Genomic DNA, 24,487 nt, shown 5'->3' on the forward strand with positions numbered 1-24,487 from the left:
AGCAGAGCCAGATAGGAATATGTGGGAGGTTAAAATGCTATTTTATCCAGAAAAATATGGCATATCATAAAACACTTGAGGTTGGCTGATGCCTGCTCACAGCAACCTATCAACCACACAGGAATCCATCTAGGTTTCTGTTATGGTGTTGAAATTAACACTAAATGGCCAGACACTCCCACAACCAACTATAATATCATGTACATGCTTCAAGCCTGTTACTGTCAGTAATCAGGAAAATTTTTGGAAAAGAAAGAAGGAAAGTGAAAGAGGGAAAAATATATGGATGCTCATGGGGCTCTGGCAACTGAAAAGAAATGGTTTTCTATCATTTAAAATCAAAACTACATTTCACGTATGTACATGCGTATGTGGGTGGGTTGGGCCATTCCTCATCTGTTTCCTTTCGCTACCTTGCTGATGTAGAAGACAGGGCTTTTCCATAAGCTGTCTTTAAAAACTTCTTGTTGAAGATGATCAAAAGTTTTTCCTTCTTATTTTGAGAAAAGCCTTTATTTGACTGTATATGTTTAGATCTGGTTGACTTTTTTGTTGGAATTTAGGTATACCACCTTCAAAGGAGGAGGATCCAAACAGGGGCCAGATTGTCAGTAAGGGTAGGTCCTTTCAATGAGATTTTCTCAAGTTTTTCTGTCAAGCCTTTCCTTTCTTAATGGGGAGTATGTCCTTAGATGCTCATAGGCTCTGTGGAAAGGGAGCTGTGGTTTTGGTGCATTACACATGACAGTTAGAGACTGAGCGTGAATGAATGTGGCCTTTGTTGTCTTTTCCTAGCACTAACTCGCACATGTGCAGGGGGAAAGGGGGTGTCACTTCATGTGCGTTGGGTTGCCGACAGGAATGAATAAAGGCAGCAAGTATGAATTATGTACATGTGTACATATGTATATGTCTGTGTATGTATATATGTATACATTGAAATGTATAGGTATGTATATGTGCGTGTGTGGACATGTATGTATATACATGTGTATGTGGGTAGGTTGGGCCATTCTTTCATCTGTTTCTTCACACTACCTCGCTAATGCGAGAGACAGCGGCAAAGTATAAATAAATAAAACATATATTTTTTTTTTTTGCTTTGTCGCTGTCTCCCGCATTTGCGAGGTAGCGCAAGGAAACAGACGAAAGAAATGGCCCAACCCACCCCCATACACATGTATATACATACGTCCACACACGCAAATATACATACCTACACAGCTTTCCATGGTTTACCCCAGACGCTTCACATGCCCTGATTCAATCCACTGACAGCACGTCAACCCCGGTATACCACATCGCTCCAATTCACTCTATTCCTTGCCCTCCTTTCACCCTCCTGCATGTTCAGGCCCCGATCACACAAAATCTTCTTCACTCCATCTTTCCACCTCCAATTTGGTCTCCCTCTTCTCCTCGTTCCCTCCACCTCCGACACATATATCCTCTTGGTCAATCTTTCCTCACTCATTCTCTCCATGTGCCCAAACCATTTCAAAACACCCTCTTCTGCTCTCTCAACCGCGCTCTTTTTATTTCCACACATCTCTCTTACCCTTACTTTACTTACTCGATCAAACCACCTCACACCACACATTGTCCTCAAACATCTCATTTCCAGCACATCCATCCTCCTGCGCACCACTCTATCCATAGCCCATGCCTCGCAACCATACAACATTGTTGGAACCACTATTCCTTCATACATACCCATTTTTGCTTTCCGAGATAATGTTCTTGACTTCCACACATTCTTCAAGGCTCCCAGAATTTTCCCCCCCTCCCCCCACCCAATGATCCACTTCCGCTTCCATGGTTCCATCCGCTGCCAGATCCACTCCCAGATATCTAAAACACTTCACTTCCTCCAGTTTTTCTCCATTCAAACTCACCTCCCAATTGACTTGACCCTCAACCCTACTGTACCTAATAACCTTGCTCTTATTCACATTTACTCTTAACTTTCTTCTTTCACACACTTTACCAAACTCAGTCACCAGCTTCTGCAGTTTCTCACAAAATAAAACATATATATGATCATAAAAGGCATGTGTTTTGGTAGCAGCTGAGTGAGTGTGTTAGTAGTTTTGATGCACAAGACCGGTTCATAGTGATGGGTGATTTGAATGCAAAGGTGAGTGATGTGGCGGTTAAGGGAATAATTGGTGTACATGGGGCATTCAGTGTTGTAAATAGAAATGGTGAAGAGCTTGCAGATCTATGTGCTGAAAAAATGACTGGTGATTGGGAATACCTGGTTAAAAAGAGAGATATAAGTATATGTATGTAGGTAGGAGAGATGGCCAGAGAGCGTTATTGGATTACGTGTTAATTGATAGGCACACGAAAGACAGACTTTTGGACGTTAATAAGCTGAGAGGTGCAAATGGAGAGATGTGTGATCATTATCTTGTGGAGGCAAAGGTGAAGATATGTAGAGGTTTTCAGAAAAGAAAAGAGAATGTTGGGGTGAAAAGAGTGAGAACAAATGACGTAAGGGGAGTGGAGGAGGAATGGGATGTATTTAAGGAAGCAGTAATGGTTTGCGCAAAAGATGCTTGTGGCATGAGAAGTGTGGGAGGTGGGGAGATTAGAAAGGTAGTGAGTGGTGGGATGAAGAAGTAAGATTATTAGTGAAAGAGAAGAGAGAGGCATTTGGACGATTTTTGCTGGGAAATAATGCAAATGACTGGGAGATGCATAAAAGAAAGAGACAGGAGGTCAAGAGAAAGGTGCAAGAGGTGAGAAAGAGGGCAAATGAGAGTTGGGGTGAGAGAGTATCATTAAATTTTAGGGAGGATAAAAAGATGTTTTGGAAGGAGGTAAATAAAGTAAGACAAGGGAATAAATAAGAACATCAGTGAAGGGGGCTTATTGGGAGGTGATAACAAGAAGTGGTGATGTGAGAAGGAGTTGGAGTGAGTATTCTAAAGGTTTGTTGAATGTGTTTGATGACAGAGTGGCAGATATAGGGTGTTTTGGTCGAGGTGGCATGCAAAGTGAGAGGGTTAGGGAGAATGATTTGGTAAACAGAGAAGAAGTGGTAAAAGCTTTGCGGAAGATGAAAGCCGGCAAGGCAGTGGGTTTGGATGGTATTGCAGTGGAATTTATTAAAAAAGGTGGTGACTGTTGTTGACTGGTTGGTAAGGTTATTTAATGTATGCATGATTCATGGTGAGGTGCCTGAGGATTGGCGGAATGCTTGCATAGTGCCATTGTAAAAAGGCAAAGGGGATAAAAGTGAGCGCTCAAATTACAGAGGAATAAGTTTGTTGAGTATTCCTGGGAAATCATATGGGAGGGTATTGATTGAGAGGGTGAAGGCATGTGCAGAGCATCAGATTGGGGAAGAGCAGTGTGGTTTCAGAAGTGGTGGAGGATGTGTGGATCAGGTGTTTGCTTTGAATAATGTATGTGAGAAATACTTAGAAAAGCTAATAGATTTGTATGTAGCATTTATGGATCTGGAGAAGGAATATGATAGTGATAGAGATGCTCTGTGGAAGGTATTAAGAATATATGGTGTGGGAGGCAAGGTGTTAGAGCAGTGAAAAGTTTTTATTGAGGATGTAAGGCATGTGTACAAGTAGGAAGAGAGGAAAGTGATTGGTTCTCAGTGAATGTTGGTTTGCGGCAGGGGTGTGTGATGTTTCCATGGTTGTTTAATTTGTTTATGGATGAGGTTGTTAGGGAGGTGAATGCAAGAGTTTTGGAAAGAGGGGCAAGTATGCAGTCTGTTGTGGATGAGAGAGCTTGGGAAGTGAGTAAGTTGTTGTTCGCTGATGATACAGCGCTGGTGGCTGATTCGGGTGAGAAACTGCAGAAGCTGGTGACTGAGTTTGGTAAAGTGTGTGAAAGAAGAAAGCTGAGAGTAAATGTGAATAAGAGCAAAGTTATTAGGTACAGTAGGGTTGAGGGACAAATCAATTGGGAGGTGAGTTTGAATGGAGAAAAACTGGAGAAAGTGAAGTGTTTTAGATATCAGAGAGTGGATTTGGCAGCAGATGGAACCATGAAAGCGGAAGTGAATCATAAGGTGGGGGAGAGTGCTCAAGTTCTGGGAATGTTGAAAAATGTGTGGAAATTGAGAACATTATCTCCGAAAGCAAAAATGGCTATGTTTGAAGGAACAGTGGTTCCAACAATGTTATATGGTTGCGAGGCGTGGGCTACGGATAGAGTTGTACGGAGGAGGGTGGATGTGCTGGAAATGAGATGTTTGAGGACAATATGTGGTGTGAGGTGGTTTGATCGAGTAAGTAATAATAGGGTAAGAGAGATGTGTGGTAATAAAAAGAGTGTGGTTGAGACAGCAGAAGAGGGTGTTTGAACTGGTTTGGTCACATGGAGAGAATGAGTGAGGAAAGATGACCAAGAGGATATATGTGTCGGAGGTGGAGGGAACGAGAAGTGGGAGAAAAATAGGAGGTGGAAAGATGGAGTGAAAAAGAATTTGAGTGATCAGGGCCTGAACATGCAGTAGGGTGAAAGGGATGCAAGGAATAGAGTGAATTGGAATGATGTGGTATACCAGGGTCGACGTGCTGTCAATAGATTGAACCAGGGCATGTGAAGCGTCTGGGGTAAACCATGGAAAGTCCTGTGGGGCCTGGATGTGGAAAGGGAGCTGTGGTTTCGGTGCATTATTACATGAAAGCTAGAGACTGAGTGTGAATGAATGTGGCCTTTGTTGTCTTTTCCTAGTGCTACCTCGCACACATGAGGGGGAGGGGGGTTGTTATTTCACTGTGGCGAGGTGGCGATGGGAATGAATGAAGGCAGACAGTATGAATTATGTTTTTTTTTCTTTTGCCCTTGTCTCCCGCGTTTGCGAGGTAGCGCAAGGAAACAGACGAAAGAAATGGCCCAACCCACCCCCATACACATGTATATACATACACGTCCCCACACGCAAATATACATACCTATACATCTCAATGTACACATATATATACACACACAGATATATACATATAAACACATGCACACAATTCACACTGTTTGCCTTTATTCATTCCCATCGCCACCTCGCCACACATGGAATAACATCCCCCTCCCCCCTCATGTGTGCGAGGTAGCACTAGGAAAAGACAACAAAGGCCCCATTCGTTCACACTCAGTCTCTAGCTGTCATGCAATAATGCCCGAAACCACAGCTCCCTTTCCACATCCAGGCCCCACACAACTTTCCATGGTTTACCCCAGACGCTTCACATGCCCTGAGTCAATCCACTGACAGCACGTCAACCCCGGTATACCACATCGATCCAATTCACTCTATTCCTTGCCCGCCTCTCACCCTCCTGCATGTTCAGGCCCCGATCACTCAATATCTTTTTCACTCCATCTTTCCACCTCCAATTTGGTCTCCCACTTCTCCTCGTTCCCTCCACCTCTGACACATATATCCTCTTGGTCAATCTTTCCTCATTCATTCTCTCCATGTGCCCAAACCATTTCAAAACACCCTCTTCTGCTCTCTCAACCACGCTCATCTTATTTCCACACATCTCTCTTACCCTTACATTACTTACTCGATCAAACCACCTCACACCACATATTGTCCTCAAACATCTCATTTCCAGCACATCCACCCTCCTCCGCACAACTCTATCCATAGCCCACGCCTCGCAACCATACAACATTGTTGGAACCACTATTCCTTCAAACATAGCCATTTTTGCTTTCGGAGATAATGTTCTCGACTTCCACACATTCTTCAAGGCTCCCAGGAATTATGTACATGTGTATATATGTATATGTCTGTGTGTGTATATATAAGTATACGTTGAGATGTATGGGGAGAATGACTACTTCCCACGTATTCCCTGCATGTCGTAGAAGGCAACTAAAAGAGGAGGGAGTGGGGGGCTGGAAATCCTCCCCTCTCGCTTTTATTTGATTTTCCAAAAGAAGGAACAGAGAATGGGGCCAGGTGAGGATATTCACTCAAAGGCCCAGTCCTCTGTTCTTAACACTACCTTGCTAACACAGGAAATGGCGAATAGGTTGAAAAAAAAAAAAAAATATATGGGGAGGTGACAACAAGTAGTGGTGATGTGAGATGGAGATGGAGTGAGTATTTTGAAGGTTTGTTGAATGTGTTTGATGATAGAGTGGCAGATATAGGGTGTTTTGGTCGAGGTGGTGTGCAAAGTGAGAGGGTTAGGGAAAATGATTTGGTAAACACAGAAGAGGTAGTAAAAGATTTGCGGAAGATGAAAGCCGGCAAGGCAGCAGGTTTGGATGGTATTGCAGTGGAATTTATTAAAAAAGGGGGTGACTGTATTGTTGACTGGTTGGTAAGGTTATTTAATGTATGTATGACTCATGGTGAGGCGCCTGAGGATTGGCGGAATGCGTGCATAGTGCCATTGTACAAAGGCAAAGGGGATAAGAGTGAGTGCTCAAATTACAGAGGTATAAGTTTGTTGAGTATTCCTGGTAAATTATATGGGAGGGTATTGATTAAGAGGGTAAAGGCATGTACAGAGCATCAGATTGGGGAAGAGCAGTGTGGTTTCAGAAGTGGTAGAGGATGTGTGGATCAGGTGTTTGCTTTGAAGAATGTAAGTGAGAAATACTTAGAAAAGCAATTGGATTTGTATGTAGCATTTATGGATCTGGAGAAGGCATATGACAGAGTTGATAGAGATGCTCTGGGGAAGGTATTAAGAATATATGGTGTGGGAGGCAAGTTCTTAGAAGCAGTGAAAAGTTTTTATCGAGGATGTAAGGCATGTGTACGTGTAGGAAGAGAGGAAAGTGATTGATTCTCAGTGAATGTAGGTTTGCGGCAGGGGTGTGTGATGTCTCCATGGTTGTTTAATTTGTTTATGGATGGGGTTGTCAGGGAAGTGAATGCAAGAGTTTTGGAAAGAAGGGCACGTATGAAGTCTGTTGTGGATGAGAGAGCTTGGGAAGTGAGTCAGTTGTTGTTCGCTGATGATACAGCGCTGGTGGCTGATTCGGGTGAGAAACTGCAGAAGCTGGTGACTGAGTTTGGTAAAGTGTGTGAAAGAAGAAAGCTGAGAGTAAATGTGAATAAGAGCAAAGTTATTAGGTACAGTAGGGTTGAGGGACAAATCAATTGGGAGGTGAGTTTGAATGGAGAAAAACTGGAGAAAGTGAAGTGTTTTAGATATCAGAGAGTGGATTTGGCAGCAGATGGAACCATGAAAGCGGAAGTGAATCATAAGGTGGGGGAGAGTGCTCAAGTTCTGGGAATGTTGAAAAATGTGTGGAAATTGAGAACATTATCTCCGAAAGCAAAAATGGCTATGTTTGAAGGAACAGTGGTTCCAACAATGTTATATGGTTGCGAGGCGTGGGCTACGGATAGAGTTGTACGGAGGAGGGTGGATGTGCTGGAAATGAGATGTTTGAGGACAATATGTGGTGTGAGGTGGTTTGATCGAGTAAGTAATAATAGGGTAAGAGAGATGTGTGGTAATAAAAGAGTGTGGTTGAGACAGCAGAAGAGGGTGTTTGAACTGGTTTGGTCACATGGAGAGAATGAGTGAGGAAAGATGACCAAGAGGATATATGTGTCGGAGGTGGAGGGAACGAGAAGTGGGAGAAAAATTGGAGGTGGAAAGATGGAGTGAAAAAGAATTTGAGTGATCAGGGCCTGAACATGCAGTAGGGTGAAAGGGATGCAAGGAATAGAGTGAATTGGAATGATGTGGTATACCAGGGTCGACGTGCTGTCAATAGATTGAACCAGGGCATGTGAAGCGTCTGGGGTAAACCATGGAAAGTCCTGTGGGGCCTGGATGTGGAAAGGGAGCTGTGGTTTCGGTGCATTATTACATGAAAGCTAGAGACTGAGTGTGAATGAATGTGGCCTTTGTTGTCTTTTCCTAGTGCTACCTCGCACACATGAGGGGGAGGGGGGTTGTTATTTCACTGTGGCGAGGGTGGCGATGGGAATGAATGAAGGCAGACAGTATGAATTATGTTTTTTTTTTCTTTTGCCCTTGTCTCCCGCGTTTGCGAGGTAGCGCAAGGAAACAGACGAAAGAAATGGCCCAACCCACCCCCATACACATGTATATACATACACGTCCCCACACGCAAATATACATACCTATACATCTCAATGTACACATATATATACACACACAGATATATACATATAAACACATGCACACAATTCACACTGTTTGCCTTTATTCATTCCCATCGCCACCTCGCCACACATGGAATAACATCCCCCTCCCCCCTCATGTGTGCGAGGTAGCACTAGGAAAAGACAACAAAGGCCCCATTCGTTCACACTCAGTCTCTAGCTGTCATGCAATAATGCCCGAAACCACAGCTCCCTTTCCACATCCAGGCCCCACACAACTTTCCATGGTTTACCCCAGACGCTTCACATGCCCTGAGTCAATCCACTGACAGCACGTCAACCCCGGTATACCACATCGATCCAATTCACTCTATTCCTTGCCCGCCTCTCACCCTCCTGCATGTTCAGGCCCCGATCACTCAATATCTTTTTCACTCCATCTTTCCACCTCCAATTTGGTCTCCCACTTCTCCTCGTTCCCTCCACCTCTGACACATATATCCTCTTGGTCAATCTTTCCTCATTCATTCTCTCCATGTGCCCAAACCATTTCAAAACACCCTCTTCTGCTCTCTCAACCACGCTCATCTTATTTCCACACATCTCTCTTACCCTTACATTACTTACTCGATCAAACCACCTCACACCACATATTGTCCTCAAACATCTCATTTCCAGCACATCCACCCTCCTCCGCACAACTCTATCCATAGCCCACGCCTCGCAACCATACAACATTGTTGGAACCACTATTCCTTCAAACATAGCCATTTTTGCTTTCGGAGATAATGTTCTCGACTTCCACACATTCTTCAAGGCTCCCAGGAATTATGTACATGTGTATATATGTATATGTCTGTGTGTGTATATATAAGTATACGTTGAGATGTATGGGGAGAATGACTACTTCCCACGTATTCCCTGCATGTCGTAGAAGGCAACTAAAAGAGGAGGGAGTGGGGGGCTGGAAATCCTCCCCTCTCGCTTTTATTTGATTTTCCAAAAGAAGGAACAGAGAATGGGGCCAGGTGAGGATATTCACTCAAAGGCCCAGTCCTCTGTTCTTAACACTACCTTGCTAACACAGGAAATGGCGAATAGGTTGAAAAAAAAAAAAAAATATATGGGGAGGTGACAACAAGTAGTGGTGATGTGAGAAGGAGATGGAGTGAGTATTTTGAAGGTTTGTTGAATGTGTTTGATGATAGAGTGGCAGATATAGGGTGTTTTGGTCGAGGTGGTGTGCAAAGTGAGAGGGTTAGGGAAAATGATTTGGTAAACACAGAAGAGGTAGTAAAAGATTTGCGGAAGATGAAAGCCGGCAAGGCAGCAGGTTTGGATGGTATTGCAGTGGAATTTATTAAAAAAGGGGGTGACTGTATTGTTGACTGGTTGGTAAGGTTATTTAATGTATGTATGACTCATGGTGAGGCGCCTGAGGATTGGCGGAATGCGTGCATAGTGCCATTGTACAAAGGCAAAGGGGATAAGAGTGAGTGCTCAAATTACAGAGGTATAAGTTTGTTGAGTATTCCTGGTAAATTATATGGGAGGGTATTGATTAAGAGGGTAAAGGCATGTACAGAGCATCAGATTGGGGAAGAGCAGTGTGGTTTCAGAAGTGGTAGAGGATGTGTGGATCAGGTGTTTGCTTTGAAGAATGTAAGTGAGAAATACTTAGAAAAGCAATTGGATTTGTATGTAGCATTTATGGATCTGGAGAAGGCATATGACAGAGTTGATAGAGATGCTCTGGGGAAGGTATTAAGAATATATGGTGTGGGAGGCAAGTTCTTAGAAGCAGTGAAAAGTTTTTATCGAGGATGTAAGGCATGTGTACGTGTAGGAAGAGAGGAAAGTGATTGATTCTCAGTGAATGTAGGTTTGCGGCAGGGGTGTGTGATGTCTCCATGGTTGTTTAATTTGTTTATGGATGGGGTTGTCAGGGAAGTGAATGCAAGAGTTTTGGAAAGAGGGGCACGTATGAAGTCTGTTGTGGATGAGAGAGCTTGGGAAGTGAGTCAGTTGTTGTTCGCTGATGATACAGCGATGGTGGCTGATTCATGTGAGAAATTGCAGAAGCTGGTGACTGAGTTTGGTAAAGTGTGTGAAAGAAGAAAGTTAAGAGTAAATGTGAATAAGAGCAAGGTTATTAGGTACAGTAGGGTTGAGGGTCAAGTCTATTGGGAGGTAAGTTTGAATCGAGAAAAACTGGAGGAAGTAAAGTGTTTTAGATATCTGGGAGTGGATCTGGCAGCGGATGGAACCATGGAAGCGGAAGTGGATCATAGGGTGGGGGAGGGGGCGAAAATCCTGGGAGCCTTGAAGAATGTGTGGAAGTCGAGAACATTAGGAATAGAGGAATAGAGTGAACTGGATCGATGTGGTATACCGGGGTTGACGTGCTGTCAGTGGATTGAATCAAGGGCATGTGAAGCGTCTGAGGTAAACCATGGAAAGTTGTGTGGGGCCTGGATGTGGAAAGGGAGCTGTGGTTTCGGGCATTATTGCATGACAGCTAGAGACTGAGTGTGAACGAATGAGGCCTTTGTTGTCTTTTCCTAGTGCTACCTCGCACACATGAGGGGGAAGGGGGATGGTATTCCATGTGTGGTGAGGTGGCGATGGGAATGAATAAAGGCAGACAGTGTGAATTGTGTGCATGGGTATATATGTATGTGTCTGTGCGTGTATATATATGTGTACATTGAGATGTATAGGTATGTATATTTGCGTGTGTGGTCGGGTATGTATATACATTGTGTATGGGGGTGGGTTGGGCCATTTCTTTCGTCTGTTTCCCATACACATACACATACCACATCGCTCCAATTCACTCTATTCTTTGCCCTCCTTTCACCCTCCTGCATGTTCAGGCCCCAATCACACAAAATCTTTTTCACTCCATCTTTCCACCTCCAATTTGGTCTCCCTCTTCTCCTCGTTCCCTCCACCTCCGACACATATATCCTCTTGGTCAATCTTTCCTCACTCATTCTCTCCATGTGACCAAACCATTTCAAAACACCCTCTTCTGCTCTCTCAACCACGCTCTTTTTATTTCCACACATCTCTCTTACCCTTACATTACTTACTCGATCAAACCACCTCACACCACACATTGTCCTCAAACATCTCATTTCCAGCACATCCATCCTCCTGCGCACAACTCTATCCATAGTCCACGCCTCGCAACCATACAACATTGTTGGAACCACTATTCCTTCAAACATACCCATTTTTGCTTTCCGAGATAATGTTCTCGACTTCCACACATTCTTCAAGGCTCCCAGAATTTTCGCCCCCTCCCCCACCCTATGATCCACTTCCGCTTCCATGGTTCCATCCGCTGCCAGATCCACTCCCAGATATCTAAAACACTTCACTTCCTCCAGTTTTTCTCCATTCAAACTCACCTCCCAATTGACTTGACCCTCAACCCTACTGTACCTAATAACCTTGCTCTTATTCACATTTACTCTTAACTTTCTTCTTTCACACACTTTACCAAACTCAGTCACCAGCTTCTGCAGTTTCTCACATGAATCAGCCACCAGCGCTGTATCATCAGCGAACAACAACTGACTCACTTCCCAAGCTCTCTCATCCCCAACAGACTTCATACTTGCCCCTCTTTCCAAAACTCTCGTATTCACCTCCCTAACAACCCCATCCATAAACAAATTAAACAACCATGGAGACATCACACATCCCTGCCGCAAACCTACATTCACTGAGAACCAATCACTTTCCTCTCTTCCTACACGTACACATGCCTTACATCCTCGATAAAAACTTTTCACTGCTTCTAAGAACTTGCCTCCCACACCATATATTCTTAATACCTTCCACAGAGCATCTCTATCAACTCTATCATATGCCTTCTCCAGATCCATAAATGCTACATACAAATCCATTTGCTTTTCTAAGTATTTCTCACATACATTCTTCAAAGCAAACACCTGATCCACACATCCTCTACCACTTTTTTTCTATTTCTTTCAAACTATTCGCCATTTCCCGCATTAGCGAGGTAGCGTTAAGAACAGAGGACTGGGCCTTTGAGGGAATATCCCCACCTGGCCCCCTTCTCTGTTCCTTCTTTTGGAAAAAGAAAAAAAAAAAAGAAAAAAAAGAAAAAAAAAACGAGAGGGGAGGATTTCGAGCCCCCCGCTCCCTCCCCTTTTAGTCGCCTTCTACGACACGCAGGGAATACGTGGGAAGTATTCTTTCTCCCCTATCCCCACTTATATATATATATCTTTCTTTTCTTCTTTTAAACTATTCGCCATTTCCCGCGTTAGCGAGGTAGCATTAAGAACAGAGGACTGGGCCTTTGAGGGAATACCCTCACCTGGCCCAATTCTCTGTTCCTTCTTTTGGAAAATTTAAAAAAAAAAAAACGAGAGGGGAGGATTTCCAGCCCCCCGCTCCCTCCCCTTTTAGTCGCCTTCTACGACACGCAGGGAATACGTGGGAAGTATTCTTAATCCCCTATCCCCAGGGATATATATATATATATATATATATATTTTTTTTTTTCATACTATTTGCTATTTCCCGCGATAGCGAGGTAGCGTTAAGAACAGAGGACTGGGCCTTTGAGGGAATATCCTCACCTGGCCCTCTTCTCTGTTCCTTCTTTTGGAAAAAAAAAAAAAAAAAAAAAACGAGAGGGGAGGATTTCCAGCCACCCGCTCCCTTCCCTTTTAGTCGCCTTCTACGACACACAGGGAATACGTGGGAAGTATTCTTTCTCCCCTATCCTATATATATATATATATCCTGGGGATAAGGTAGAAAGAATAATTCCCATGTATTCCCTGCATGTTGTAGAAGGCGACTAAAGGGGTAGGGAGCTGGGGCTGAAAATCCTCCTCTCTCATTCTTTAATTTTCCAAAAGGAGGAACAGAGAAGGGGGCCAAGTGAGGATAGAGAAATTTCCTTTATCAAAACAGGTTAATTCCTAAATTAATTGGTCTCATTCTATGCAAGAAAGTTTTGGATTAGGTTAACATTTACTCAAAAAAAGATCATATTCAAACTTCAGTAATCTGTAATGTTTATACAGTGCAAGAATTTCATGAACTCTTCATTCTGACCCTAAAGCTCCAAGAAACAATTTTCATAAAACACTGCTAAGTCATATCCAACGAAAAGAACAGACTGTTAACGATCTATGCCCATCAACAGTTTTCATTAATGCTGACATGAAGTTTCCTAAAAAAATAGAAAGAATTTAACAATCTATCCTACAAATGACTGGAAACAATGTCAAACCCACAGACAACAGCTTCTTTAGAATCACTCAAAAAGGCTAAAAAGACATTCAAACCACATGGTACTGTCTGGGGTGGATGGATAAACATTATGTAAAATTTCTTTGCACTTCCTTTCAAACACTAAAGAAAAGTAAAACATAACAATTCTAAAATTCAAAGTCTTAATGCTTGATCCCTTCTAAAAAAAAAAAAAAAAAGTCAAAGAAAAGTAAATTTTGAGGAAAGAAAAATAGTCTCTCTCTGGGGATGTGTTCTGTGAGCCATGAGAGAATCTCATGGCCTCAGAGCCTTTAAACCACTTCCCAAAACCCTTTATGACCACAGTACTAAAACCACAACAAAAACACCAAACACAGAATGCTCAGATGCCCTGCACTCTCCTGGTATAAACATGCACTTTATGACTTATGGTCCAATCCAGTAGATGTGGCAGGCTTCCTCAGTGTTGCAGAGTTTCATAAAGATAAAAGAACTCCTGTACGAGTAAGCTTCAGATTACATTTTTTTGGAACTGTCACCATTTCCATGTCAGTGATGTAAAACCAGGAGCAGAAGCATCCATTTTCTTGCTGCTGTGTAATGCACCGAAACTATAGCCCAATAACCACAACTAAGTTCTGCAGACCTTTCCATGGTTTCCTCCAAGTGCTTCATATGCCCTCGTTCAGTCCATTGACAGCATGTTGCCCCCTGTGTACCACAAAGGTCCAATTCACTCTATTTTTTCATGTTTGTTCTCTGTTTTCTACAGTAGCAAGGTAGCTCTAAAAACACAGAAAGGAAATGTTCACTCACATTCATTCTCTAGCTGCCACTAGTAATGCACCAAAACCACCCAGATCCCCCTATCCACAAACAGGACTTATAGATCTTTCCATGGTTACCCCTAACTGCTTCATATGCTCTGGTTCTATTCACTGATGGAATGTCACCCCATGTGTACCACAACGCTCCAATTCACTCTATCCCTTGCATGCCTTTCACTTTCCTGCATTTTAATGACACTATCACTCAAAATCTTTTTCATTCCATCCTTCCAACTCTATCTAGTCATCTTCTAGTACTCTCCACTTCTGGCACATTAACTCTCTTCACCAACCTCTCCACACTCATTCTCTCCATATGACCAAAACCATTTCAGTAAATCCTCTTCAGCTCTTTCAACCACACTCTTCTTACTACCATAATTCCCCCTAACCCTTTTATTACTTATTCAATTAAACCACTTCACACCACATAATGTTCTCAAAATTTTCATTTCCAACACAACTATCCTCTACACATCCTCATCTGCTGCCTATACATAAAATCCATACAATATCATTGGAACTACAATCACCTCAAATTTACCCATTTTTGCCCTCCCCCAGATAATGCTCTCTCCTTCCACACATTCGTAAATGATCCAAGAACCTGCAACAGTGAGGTAGTGACAGGAAACATATGGAGAAAGGCCACATCTGCTTGCATAAACTCTCTAGCTGTCATGTGTAGTACACCAAAACTAAAGCTCCCTATCCACATCCAGGCCCCATGGACCTTTCTATGGTTTACCCTAGACATTTCTCATGCCCTAATTCAGTCTATTGACAGCACATCAACCCTTCAAATATATCCATCTTTGCCCCAACAGATATTCATCTTTCCTACATGTTCCTTAACATATTCAGAACCTTAGTTCCCCCTATCTTCCACCTTATCATCCAGCTCTGCTCCTGTGGTTCCATCTGCTGCAATTTCTGCTCCAATGTACCTGAGCACTAAACCTCCTTTTGGAGGATGACCTGGAAAGCTTAAATGTCACATCCAAGTACTAGGAAACAGTAACCTGGAATGAATAATTGAAAGATTTACAGGATATTCATTTAGTGCATAATACAACTTCCTGAAAACTTACCACTTAGTTAAAGCCTGAACAGAGCTTAAATATTTGTCTCCTTTAAACTTGTTGATTTATCTTTCTATAACGCAAAAAAAAATTGTCTCCTTTAAACTTGTTGATTTATCTTTCTATAACGCAAAAAAAATTGTCTCCTTTAAACTTGTTGATTTATCTTTCTTTTTTTTTATTATTTTCCTTTGTCGCTGTCTCCCGCGTTAGCGAGGTAGCGCAAGGAAACAGACAAAAGAATGGCCCAACCCACCCACATACACATATACATACATACACGTCCACACACGCAATATACATACCTATACAACTCAATGTATACATAGATATACACACACAGACATATATATATATATACACATGTACATAATTCATACTGACTGCCTTTATTCATTCCCATCGCCACCTCGCCACACATGGAATAACAACCCCCTTCCCCCTCATGTGAGCGAGGTAGCGCTAGGAAAAGACAAAGGCCCCATTCGTTCACACTCAGTCTCTAGCTGTCATGTAATAATGCACCAAAACCACAGCTCCCTTTCCAAATCCAGGCCCCACACAACTTTCCATGGTTTACCCCAGACGATTCACATGCCCTGTTTCAATCCACTGACAGCATGTCGACCCCGGTATACCACATTGTTCCAATTCACTCTATTCCTTGCACGCCTTTCACTCTCCTGCATGTTCAGACCCCGATCACTCAAAATCTTTTTCACTCCATCTTTCCACCTCCAATTTGGTCTCCCACTTCTCCTCGTTCCCTCCACCTCTGACACATATATCCTCTTGGTCAATCTTTCTTCACTCATTCTCTCCCTGTGACCAAACCAGTTCAAAACACCCTCTTCTGCTCTCTCAACCACACTTTTTTTATTACCACACATCTCTCTTACCCTTGCATTACTTACTCGATCAAACCACCTCACACCACATATTGTCCTCAAACATCTCATTTCCAGCACATCCACCCTCCTGCGCACAACTCTATCCATAGCCCATGCCTCGCAACCATACAACATTATTGGAACCACTATTCCTTCAAACATACCCATTTTTGCTTTCCGAGATAATGTTCTCGACTTCCACATATTCTTCAAGGCTCCTAGAATTTTCGCCCCCTCCCCCATCCCATGATTCACTTCCGCTTCCATGATTCCATCCATCCAACATAAAAAAAATTGAAGGTAGTGAATTTTCATGTAAACAAGAATCCAAAAAATCTAGAAGTCATTTACAGCCTCTTCATGCTGAAAAATTAAGTTTTGGGTTCAGATACCATTAAGCCTTGACCAGTCACCAATTCCACTTTAATCCAAGCTGGACCATTCAAATGGTCTGAAAGTTAAATTACGATGAAGTGATCAATGTCTTTTTTCATTTAATAAAACCTACATATAAACTTTTGAAGTACACAAGAACTGTAAATCTGGTAGATAGATTTAATATTCTCAATATTTTCACACTCCAAATAAAAGCATTCAAAAGAAAACAAAATCCACAAACTCTTGCCATTAGACTCCTGAGTACATGTGTTGAGCCTTTACTTGCTAACAGATAAGCATGTTATGAAGCCTTCCAGAGCCCTTAGGTGGCTAGTGTTAATCAAATTCCCTGGGCCTTACTGAAATACCTCCAACTATTGTTTAAGGGATTCTGCACATATGGAAGCATAAATATCTTACAGACTGGCCTGAATAGGAATACAGGGTAAAAGTTAAAATGCTTATGGCAACGCAGAAAAAATATATAAAAGATATTACCATGAAACAACAATCATATGCTCAATTATAGAATGTTTTCAAGCAATAAAGTTAATGTATGGGAAATCTTAATAGAATGTTACATCAAAATTATGGGGTAGGTAAAAAAAAAAGTATCAGGGGTATGGAAATTAGGCCATTCTCATTGTCATGAGCATAAATAATCATGTTACAGATGAAGTCTTTCGGGAATCTACTAGAGTTATCAAAAATTGCAATAAAAAGAAATATTAAGCATACAAAAATTACAGTATTTGAATAAAATGTTCTAAAAACTTAACACACTACTTCAGAGCACTAGAATAAATCATTCTCACCATCAGGCTCAGAGCTGGGAAGACATTTCCCAAGTGCTTGTCCACTCCCTGAGATAGCAGCATGTGGAAAAGGCCAGCATTAAAATCTTTATTACACTATGTATAAAATAATCACTTGCATATGACTGTATTATCTGACAAATCAATTATCATCACACACAACATATACATCATAAAATTTCATATCATAAATAAGAAAAACTTTATATCACCTTGCCTTTCCTGAAAAAAAGGGTAGTGCATGCAAATTTCCTCAAACACTTTCTCAAGTAAGTATCTATTTCAGTACTTTAATGTACTGACAACTCTAAAGAAAGAGCTTGTACACAAGTTTAACTATCAAACCATAATCAATGCATCACCATAACCTCAAAATAAATACTAAGTAAAGAATCCAGCACATTCGATATTATCAAACTGAGAGGCAGCTACTCCTTTCTTAAAAGTAAGAACTGGGAAAAAAATGGTGCCAAAACAATCACAACTGACAAGAAAAGCAGAAGTAGAAAAACATCACAGGGGAGCTTGTTACTCCACTGCATATCTTGGTCTATCACTAACAGCTGTCTGATAGTCTAAAAAGCTTTGCTACTGAGCACAAAACATGTCAGTGAATAATTTGAAATAATTAAACAAAGACGTGTTGCACTGAAAAACACCTGTGCATGCCCACCAGGAACTGTCAGTTCTGTTTCCCTGAATCCCTATTGGTATAAACAAATTACAAGAATTCATCAAATCAGCTGAAGGGAATCCCTGATGGTGATAGACCACAACAAAGGAATGGATGGCCAATAGGAAATATTCACAGCTCTTTCTTCTATTTTGGTTTCAGTTCCAAACAGCTGCCTAGAATGGAAATGCATCATGATTTAATTACAATGGTTTCCTTTCACTAGCCATGTTCGTAAATTGAAGACTAATGCTCATCTCACATAAAACATATTTGTGTGCTGCCTAAAAATAGATCTATTTCATTCCAGCATCTAATAGTAAGCTTGATCCTTATGAAAAAGTTGATTTTTTCCCAGCAGCAGGTGCTTCAATAGATTTCATGTTTACATCTTTTACATTCATCCCAGTCTTCCCATTCCTGAGCAGTTGTGTACACTATGATTAATCCTAAAAATGCAAGTTAGTTTTGCATGGGTATGAATAAACTCATCATTTCATTTGAAGATATACTTAAGTGTTCTAGTCAACACTGGTATATGACTTATTGTGATGAGTAACACTATAAATTCCACAGGATGAGCTGTGCCTTCCTTCAAAGTAGCACTGAAATCCTCAGGGATGCAAGTCAAAGGAAGGTGGTCACCCGATCCTTCATTTAAAGTCATAGGTCTGCACACTACCACAGTCAGGCATGGCAACCGAGATATACAAGACACAGCAAGTGGGCAGGACAGACACATTTCATTACATCCTCCTACTGATGCACTTTCCTCTGCCCCTCCTGAAAGGTAGCATATGATACTATGAGCTAGCTGTCTCTGGCTATGCTACGGTATCTCCAAGCTACACGATGTCAAGTCCAACAGATATCCTTGTTTTCCACAATGAGTACAGCAACCTATAATCCAAAACAGTTTTCATTCCATTCATCACAGCTACTCTAGTCCAGTCTGCAACACAATGGCCTCAATTCCAGTCATCACGGTTAACTTCAGTCCAGTGTAAAGAAACAAAAGCTTCAATAACTATCTCCTAAACCAATGGCTATTCCAGTCTTCCAGCTAATAACTACAACAGACTAAACTGCCAACAGGTACAGTTCCAATGACCACAGCTTTCTCCAGTCCAGTCTAGTCTACAGTTCCAACAGCTTCAGTTTCAGCAACCACAGATATGCTGCCTCAAAACCCAATAATTTCTAAGGAACCCTATGTGCAACAAGCCAACAGCGATCACAATTCACTCTAGACCATCAGCATAGCAACACTTGTTGATCTCTATCATTCAAACACCTTGTCATTCATCTCTACAGTCACAGTCTGTGGGAAGCTCATGGTTTAGCAAACAGTGACAATCATTACTAAATAATAAACATGGCTACTGACAGCAAACACAGCCAATGAAAATCAGCAAAGCCACTGACAATGCCACCTTATAATAGTCAAATGAAGACATTTGCAGTGGCAAGAACATTGCAGTGTAATTCATATTAATTTTCCTTGTGAGCAGTCATTTCATATCTATAGGCATTATATTTTACCCAGTACAGGGTACCGCTCAAACATACAGGATGGCTCATCCTCAATCTCTATTAACCAGTGTGGGAGCAAAACCACTGTTTCATTAACTTTTCAGACATCAACAATCTCCAACAATTCATTTCTGTCTAATGTATTGTTGCTGCCCCCTCTCTGTTCTAATCATCATTTCAGCAAATGCTCTCTTTAGCTATCTGCATGTGTCCCTACCACCAAAGCATGTACCACTGCATCCATCTGGCTGTTGCTCCCCATAGTTTCTGTGAACATATCAACCACAAGAAGACTAACATTATAACTCCTCCTTTCCTTAAACAGCAAAGATGTATTATTCTCTTCCTTCTTTCATCTTTCACCTTTCTTATAACCTTTCCATCTTTAACTGTTGTCACTGCATATCCAACATGGTATCTTGATATCTATCTATTCACTAGAACTTGGACATATACAATAAAAATACTTCAATCTATGAATTCTGCCTCGAAACAAAAATGCAGCCATTAATGTTAGCAGAGGCATCCTGTATATTGTACCCACATGACAGTAAAGTTATTCTTTTCATACACTCATCAGTCTAGTGATGATGTCATGCAGACCTAAATGTCATCTGCACTCTCATGTAATGTAATATTTTGTGAAACTTTGACACCCTTACAAAACAATATATGTTAATGATAAAAACCCTTAGTTATCATTTTTTTTATTTATTTATTTTGCTTTGTCGCTGTCTCCCGCGTTTGCGAGGCAGCACAAGGAAACAGGCGAAAGATATGGCCCAACCCACCCCCATACACATGTATTTACATACACGTCGACACATGCAAATATACATACCTATATATGTATATTTGTGTATATATATGTATACATATATATACACACACAGACACATACATATATACCCATGCACACAATTCACACTGTCTGCCTTTAATCATTCCCATCGCCACCTTGCCACACATGGAATACCATCCCCCTCACCCCTCATGTGTGCAAGGTAGCGCTAGGAAAAGACAACAAAGGCCCCATTCGTTCACACTCAGTCTCCAGCTGTCATGCAATAATGCCCGAAACCACAGCTCCCTTTCCACATCCAGGCCCTACACAACTTTCCATGGTTTACCCCAGACGCTTCACATGCCCTGATTCAATCCACTGACGTGCTAGCACGTCAACCCCTGGTATACCACATCGATCCAATTCACTCTATTCCTTGCCCGCCTTTCACCCTCCTGCATGTTCAGGCCCCGATCACTCAAAATCTTTTTCACTCCATCTTTCCACCTCCAATTTGGTCTCCCACTTCTCCTCGTTCCCTCCACCTCTGACACATATATCCTCTTGGTCAACCTTTCCTCAATCATTCTCTCCATGTGCCCAAACCATTTCAAAACACCCTCTTCTACTCTCTCAACCACGCTCTTTTTTTTTCCACATATCTCTCTCACCCTTACATTACTTACTCGATCAAACCACCTCACACCACACATTGTCCTCAAACATCTCATTTCCAGCACATCCATCCTCCTGTGCACAACTCTATCCATAGCCCACGCCTCGCAACCATACAACATTGTTGGAACCACTATTCCTTCAAACATACCCATTTTTGCTTTCCGAGATAATGTTCTCGACTTCCACACATTCTTCAAGGCTCCCTGGATTTTCGCCCCCTCCCCCACCCTATGATTCACTTCCGCTTCCATGGTTCCATCCACTGCCAGATCCACTCCCAGATATCTAAAACACTTTACTTCCTCCAGTTTTTCTCCATTCAAACTTACCTCCCAATTGACTTGATCCTCAACCCTACTGTACCTAATAACCTTGCTCTTATTCACATTTACTCTTAACTTTCTTCTTTCACACACTTTACCAAACTCAGTCACCAGCTTCTGCAGTTTCTCACATGAATCAGCCACCAGTGCTGTATCATCAGCGAACAACAACTGACTCACTTCCCAAGCTCTCTCATCCCCAACAGACTTCATACTTGCCCCTCTTTCCAAAACTCTTGCATTCATCTCCCTAACAACTCCATCTATAAACAAATTAAACAACCATGGAGACATCACACACCCCTGCCGCAAACCTACATTCACTGAGAACCAATCATATTCCTCTCTTCCTACACATACACATGCCTTACATCCTCGATAAAAACTTTTCACTGCTTCTAACAACTTGCCTCACACACCATATATTCTTAATACCTTCCACAGAGCATCTCTATCAACTCTATCATATGCCTTCTCCAGATCCATAAATGCTACATACAAATCCATTTGCTTTCCTAAGTATTTCTCACATACATTCTTCAAAGCAAACACCTGATCCACACATCCTCTACCACTTCTGAAACCACACTGCTCTTCCCCAATCTGATGCTCTGTACATGCCTTCACCCTCTCAATCAATACCCTCCCATATAATTTACCAGGAATACTCAACAAACTTATACCTCTGTAATTTGAGCACTCACTCTTATCCCCTTTGCCTTTGTACAATGGCACTATGCATGCATTCCGCCAATCCTCAGGCACCTCACCATGAGTCATACATACATTAAATAACCTTACCAACCAGTCAACAATACAGTCACCCCCTCTTTTAATAGATTCCACTGCAATACCATCCAAACCTGCTGCCTTGCCGGCTTTCATCTTCCGCAAAGCTTTTACTACCTCTTCTCTGTTTACCAAATCATTTTCCCTAACCCTCTCACTTTGCACACCACCTCGACCAAAACACCGTATATCTGCCACTCTATCATCAAACACATTCAACAAACCTTCAAAATACTCACTCCATCTCCTTCTCACATCACCACTACTTGTTATCACCTCCCCATTAGCGCCCTTCACTGAAGTTACCATTTGCTCCCTTGTCTTACGCACTTTATTTACCTCCTTCCAGAACATCTTTTTATTCTCCCTAAAATCTAATGATACTCTCTCATCCCAACTCTCATTTGCCCTCTTTTTCACCTCTTGCACCTTTCTCTTGACCTCCTGTCTCTTTCTTTTATACATCTCCCACTCAATTGCATTTTTTCCCTGCAAAAATCGTCCAAATGCCTCTCTCTTCTCTTTCACTAATAATCTTACTTCTTCATGCCACCACTCACTACCCTTTCTAATCAACCCACCTCCCACGCTTCTCATGCCACAAGCATCTTTTGCGCAATCCATCACTGTTTCCCTAAATACATCCCATTCCTCCCCCACTCCCCTTACTTCCATTGTTCTCACCTTTTTCCATTCTGTACTCAGTCTCTCCTGGTACTTCCTCACACAAGTCTCCTTCCCAAGCTCACTTACTCTCACCACCCTCTTCACCCCAACATTCACTCTTCTTTTCTGAAAACCCATACAAATCTTCACCTTAGCCTCCAAAAGATATTGATCAGACATCCCTCCAGTTGCACCTCTCAGCACATTAACATCCAAAAGTCTCTCTTTCACGCGCCTGTCAATTAACACGTAATCCAATAACGCTCTCTGGCCATCTCTCCTACTTACATACGTATACTTATGTATCTCTCGCTTTTTAAACCAGGTATTCCCAATCACCAGTCCTTTTTCAGCACATAAATCTACAAGCTCTTCATCATTTCCATTTACAACACTGAACACCCCATGTATACCAATTATTCCCTCAACTGCCACATTACTCACCTTTGCATTCAAATCACCCATCACTATAACCCGGTCTTGTGCATCAAAACCACTAACACACTCATTCAGCTGCTCCCAAAACACTTGCCTCTCATGATCTTTCTTATCATATTCATGATAAAAAAATCACAAATGCCAAATTTCACCATTTATGCCTGACAGTACTCATGGTATATCTCATAAACTTGGCAGTGGAGGGCCATGTAGCACATATAAACACTGTTTCACCAGTTTAAGGTTTATATCTTTCTTACAGTATAACATACTTGATCACCATTTCCTGCAACAGTGGGGTGGTGCCAGGAAAGAGACAAAGAACAAACCATCCACTCCTATATACATTTATTTTATTTTTATTATACTTTGTCGCTGTCTCCCGCGTTTGCGAGGTAGCGCAAGGAAACAGACGAAAGAAATGGCCCAACCCCCCCATACACATGTATATACATATGTCCACACACGCAAATATACATACCTACACAGCTTTCCATGGTTTACCCGAGACGCTTCACATGCCTTGATTCAATCCACTGACAGCACGTCAACCCCGGTATACCACATCGCTCCAATTCACTCTATTCCTTGCCCTCCTTTCACCCTCCTGCATGTTCAGGCCCCGATCACACAAAATCTTTTTCACTCCATCTTTCCACCTCCAATTTGGTCTCCCTCTTCTCCTCGTTCCCTCCACCTCCGACACATATATCCTCTTGGTCAATCTTTCCTCACTCATTCTCTCCATGTGCCCAAACCACTTCAAAACAACCTCTTCTGCTCTCTCAACCACGCTCTTTTTATTTCCACACATCTCTCTTACCCTTACGTTACTCACTCGATCAAACCACCTCACACCACACATTGTCCTCAAACATCTCATTTCCAGCACATCCATCCTCCTGCGCACAACTCTATCCATAGCCCACGCCTCGCAACCATACAACATTGTTGGAACCACTATTCCTTCAAACATACCCATTTTTGCTTTCCGAGATAATGTTCTCGACTTCCACACATTCTTCAAGGCTCCCAGAATTTTCGCCCCCTCCCCCACCCTATGATCCACTTCCGCTTCCATGGTTCCATCCGCTGCCAGATCCACTCCCAGATATCTAAAACACTTCACTTCCTCCAGTTTTTCTCCATTCAAACTCACCTCCCGAATGACTTGACCCTCAACCCTACTGTACCTAATAACCTTGCTCTTATTCACATTTACTCTTAACTTTCTTCTTCCACACACTTTACCAAACTCAGTCACCAGCTTCTGCA

The 24,487-nt window shown here is 42.0% G+C and overlaps 1 protein-coding gene across 5 annotated transcripts in view; it reads right to left on the reverse strand.

Annotated features, from left to right (window-relative positions):
- LOC139753747 ((E3-independent) E2 ubiquitin-conjugating enzyme UBE2O) overlaps nt 1-24,487 on the reverse strand; it is a 455,778-nt gene that overhangs the window by 88,254 nt on the left and 343,037 nt on the right. For all 5 annotated transcript variants that reach the window (XM_071670555.1, XM_071670557.1, XM_071670558.1 and 2 more), the window contains one exon: nt 17,329-17,376. In XM_071670555.1, coding sequence (XP_071526656.1) covers nt 17,329-17,376 — 48 coding nt within the window. The remainder of the gene's footprint in view (nt 1-17,328; nt 17,377-24,487) is intronic.

Source organism: Panulirus ornatus, chromosome 15 (genome assembly GCF_036320965.1).
Source record: "Panulirus ornatus isolate Po-2019 chromosome 15, ASM3632096v1, whole genome shotgun sequence".
Classification (NCBI taxonomy): domain Eukaryota; kingdom Metazoa; phylum Arthropoda; class Malacostraca; order Decapoda; family Palinuridae; genus Panulirus; species Panulirus ornatus.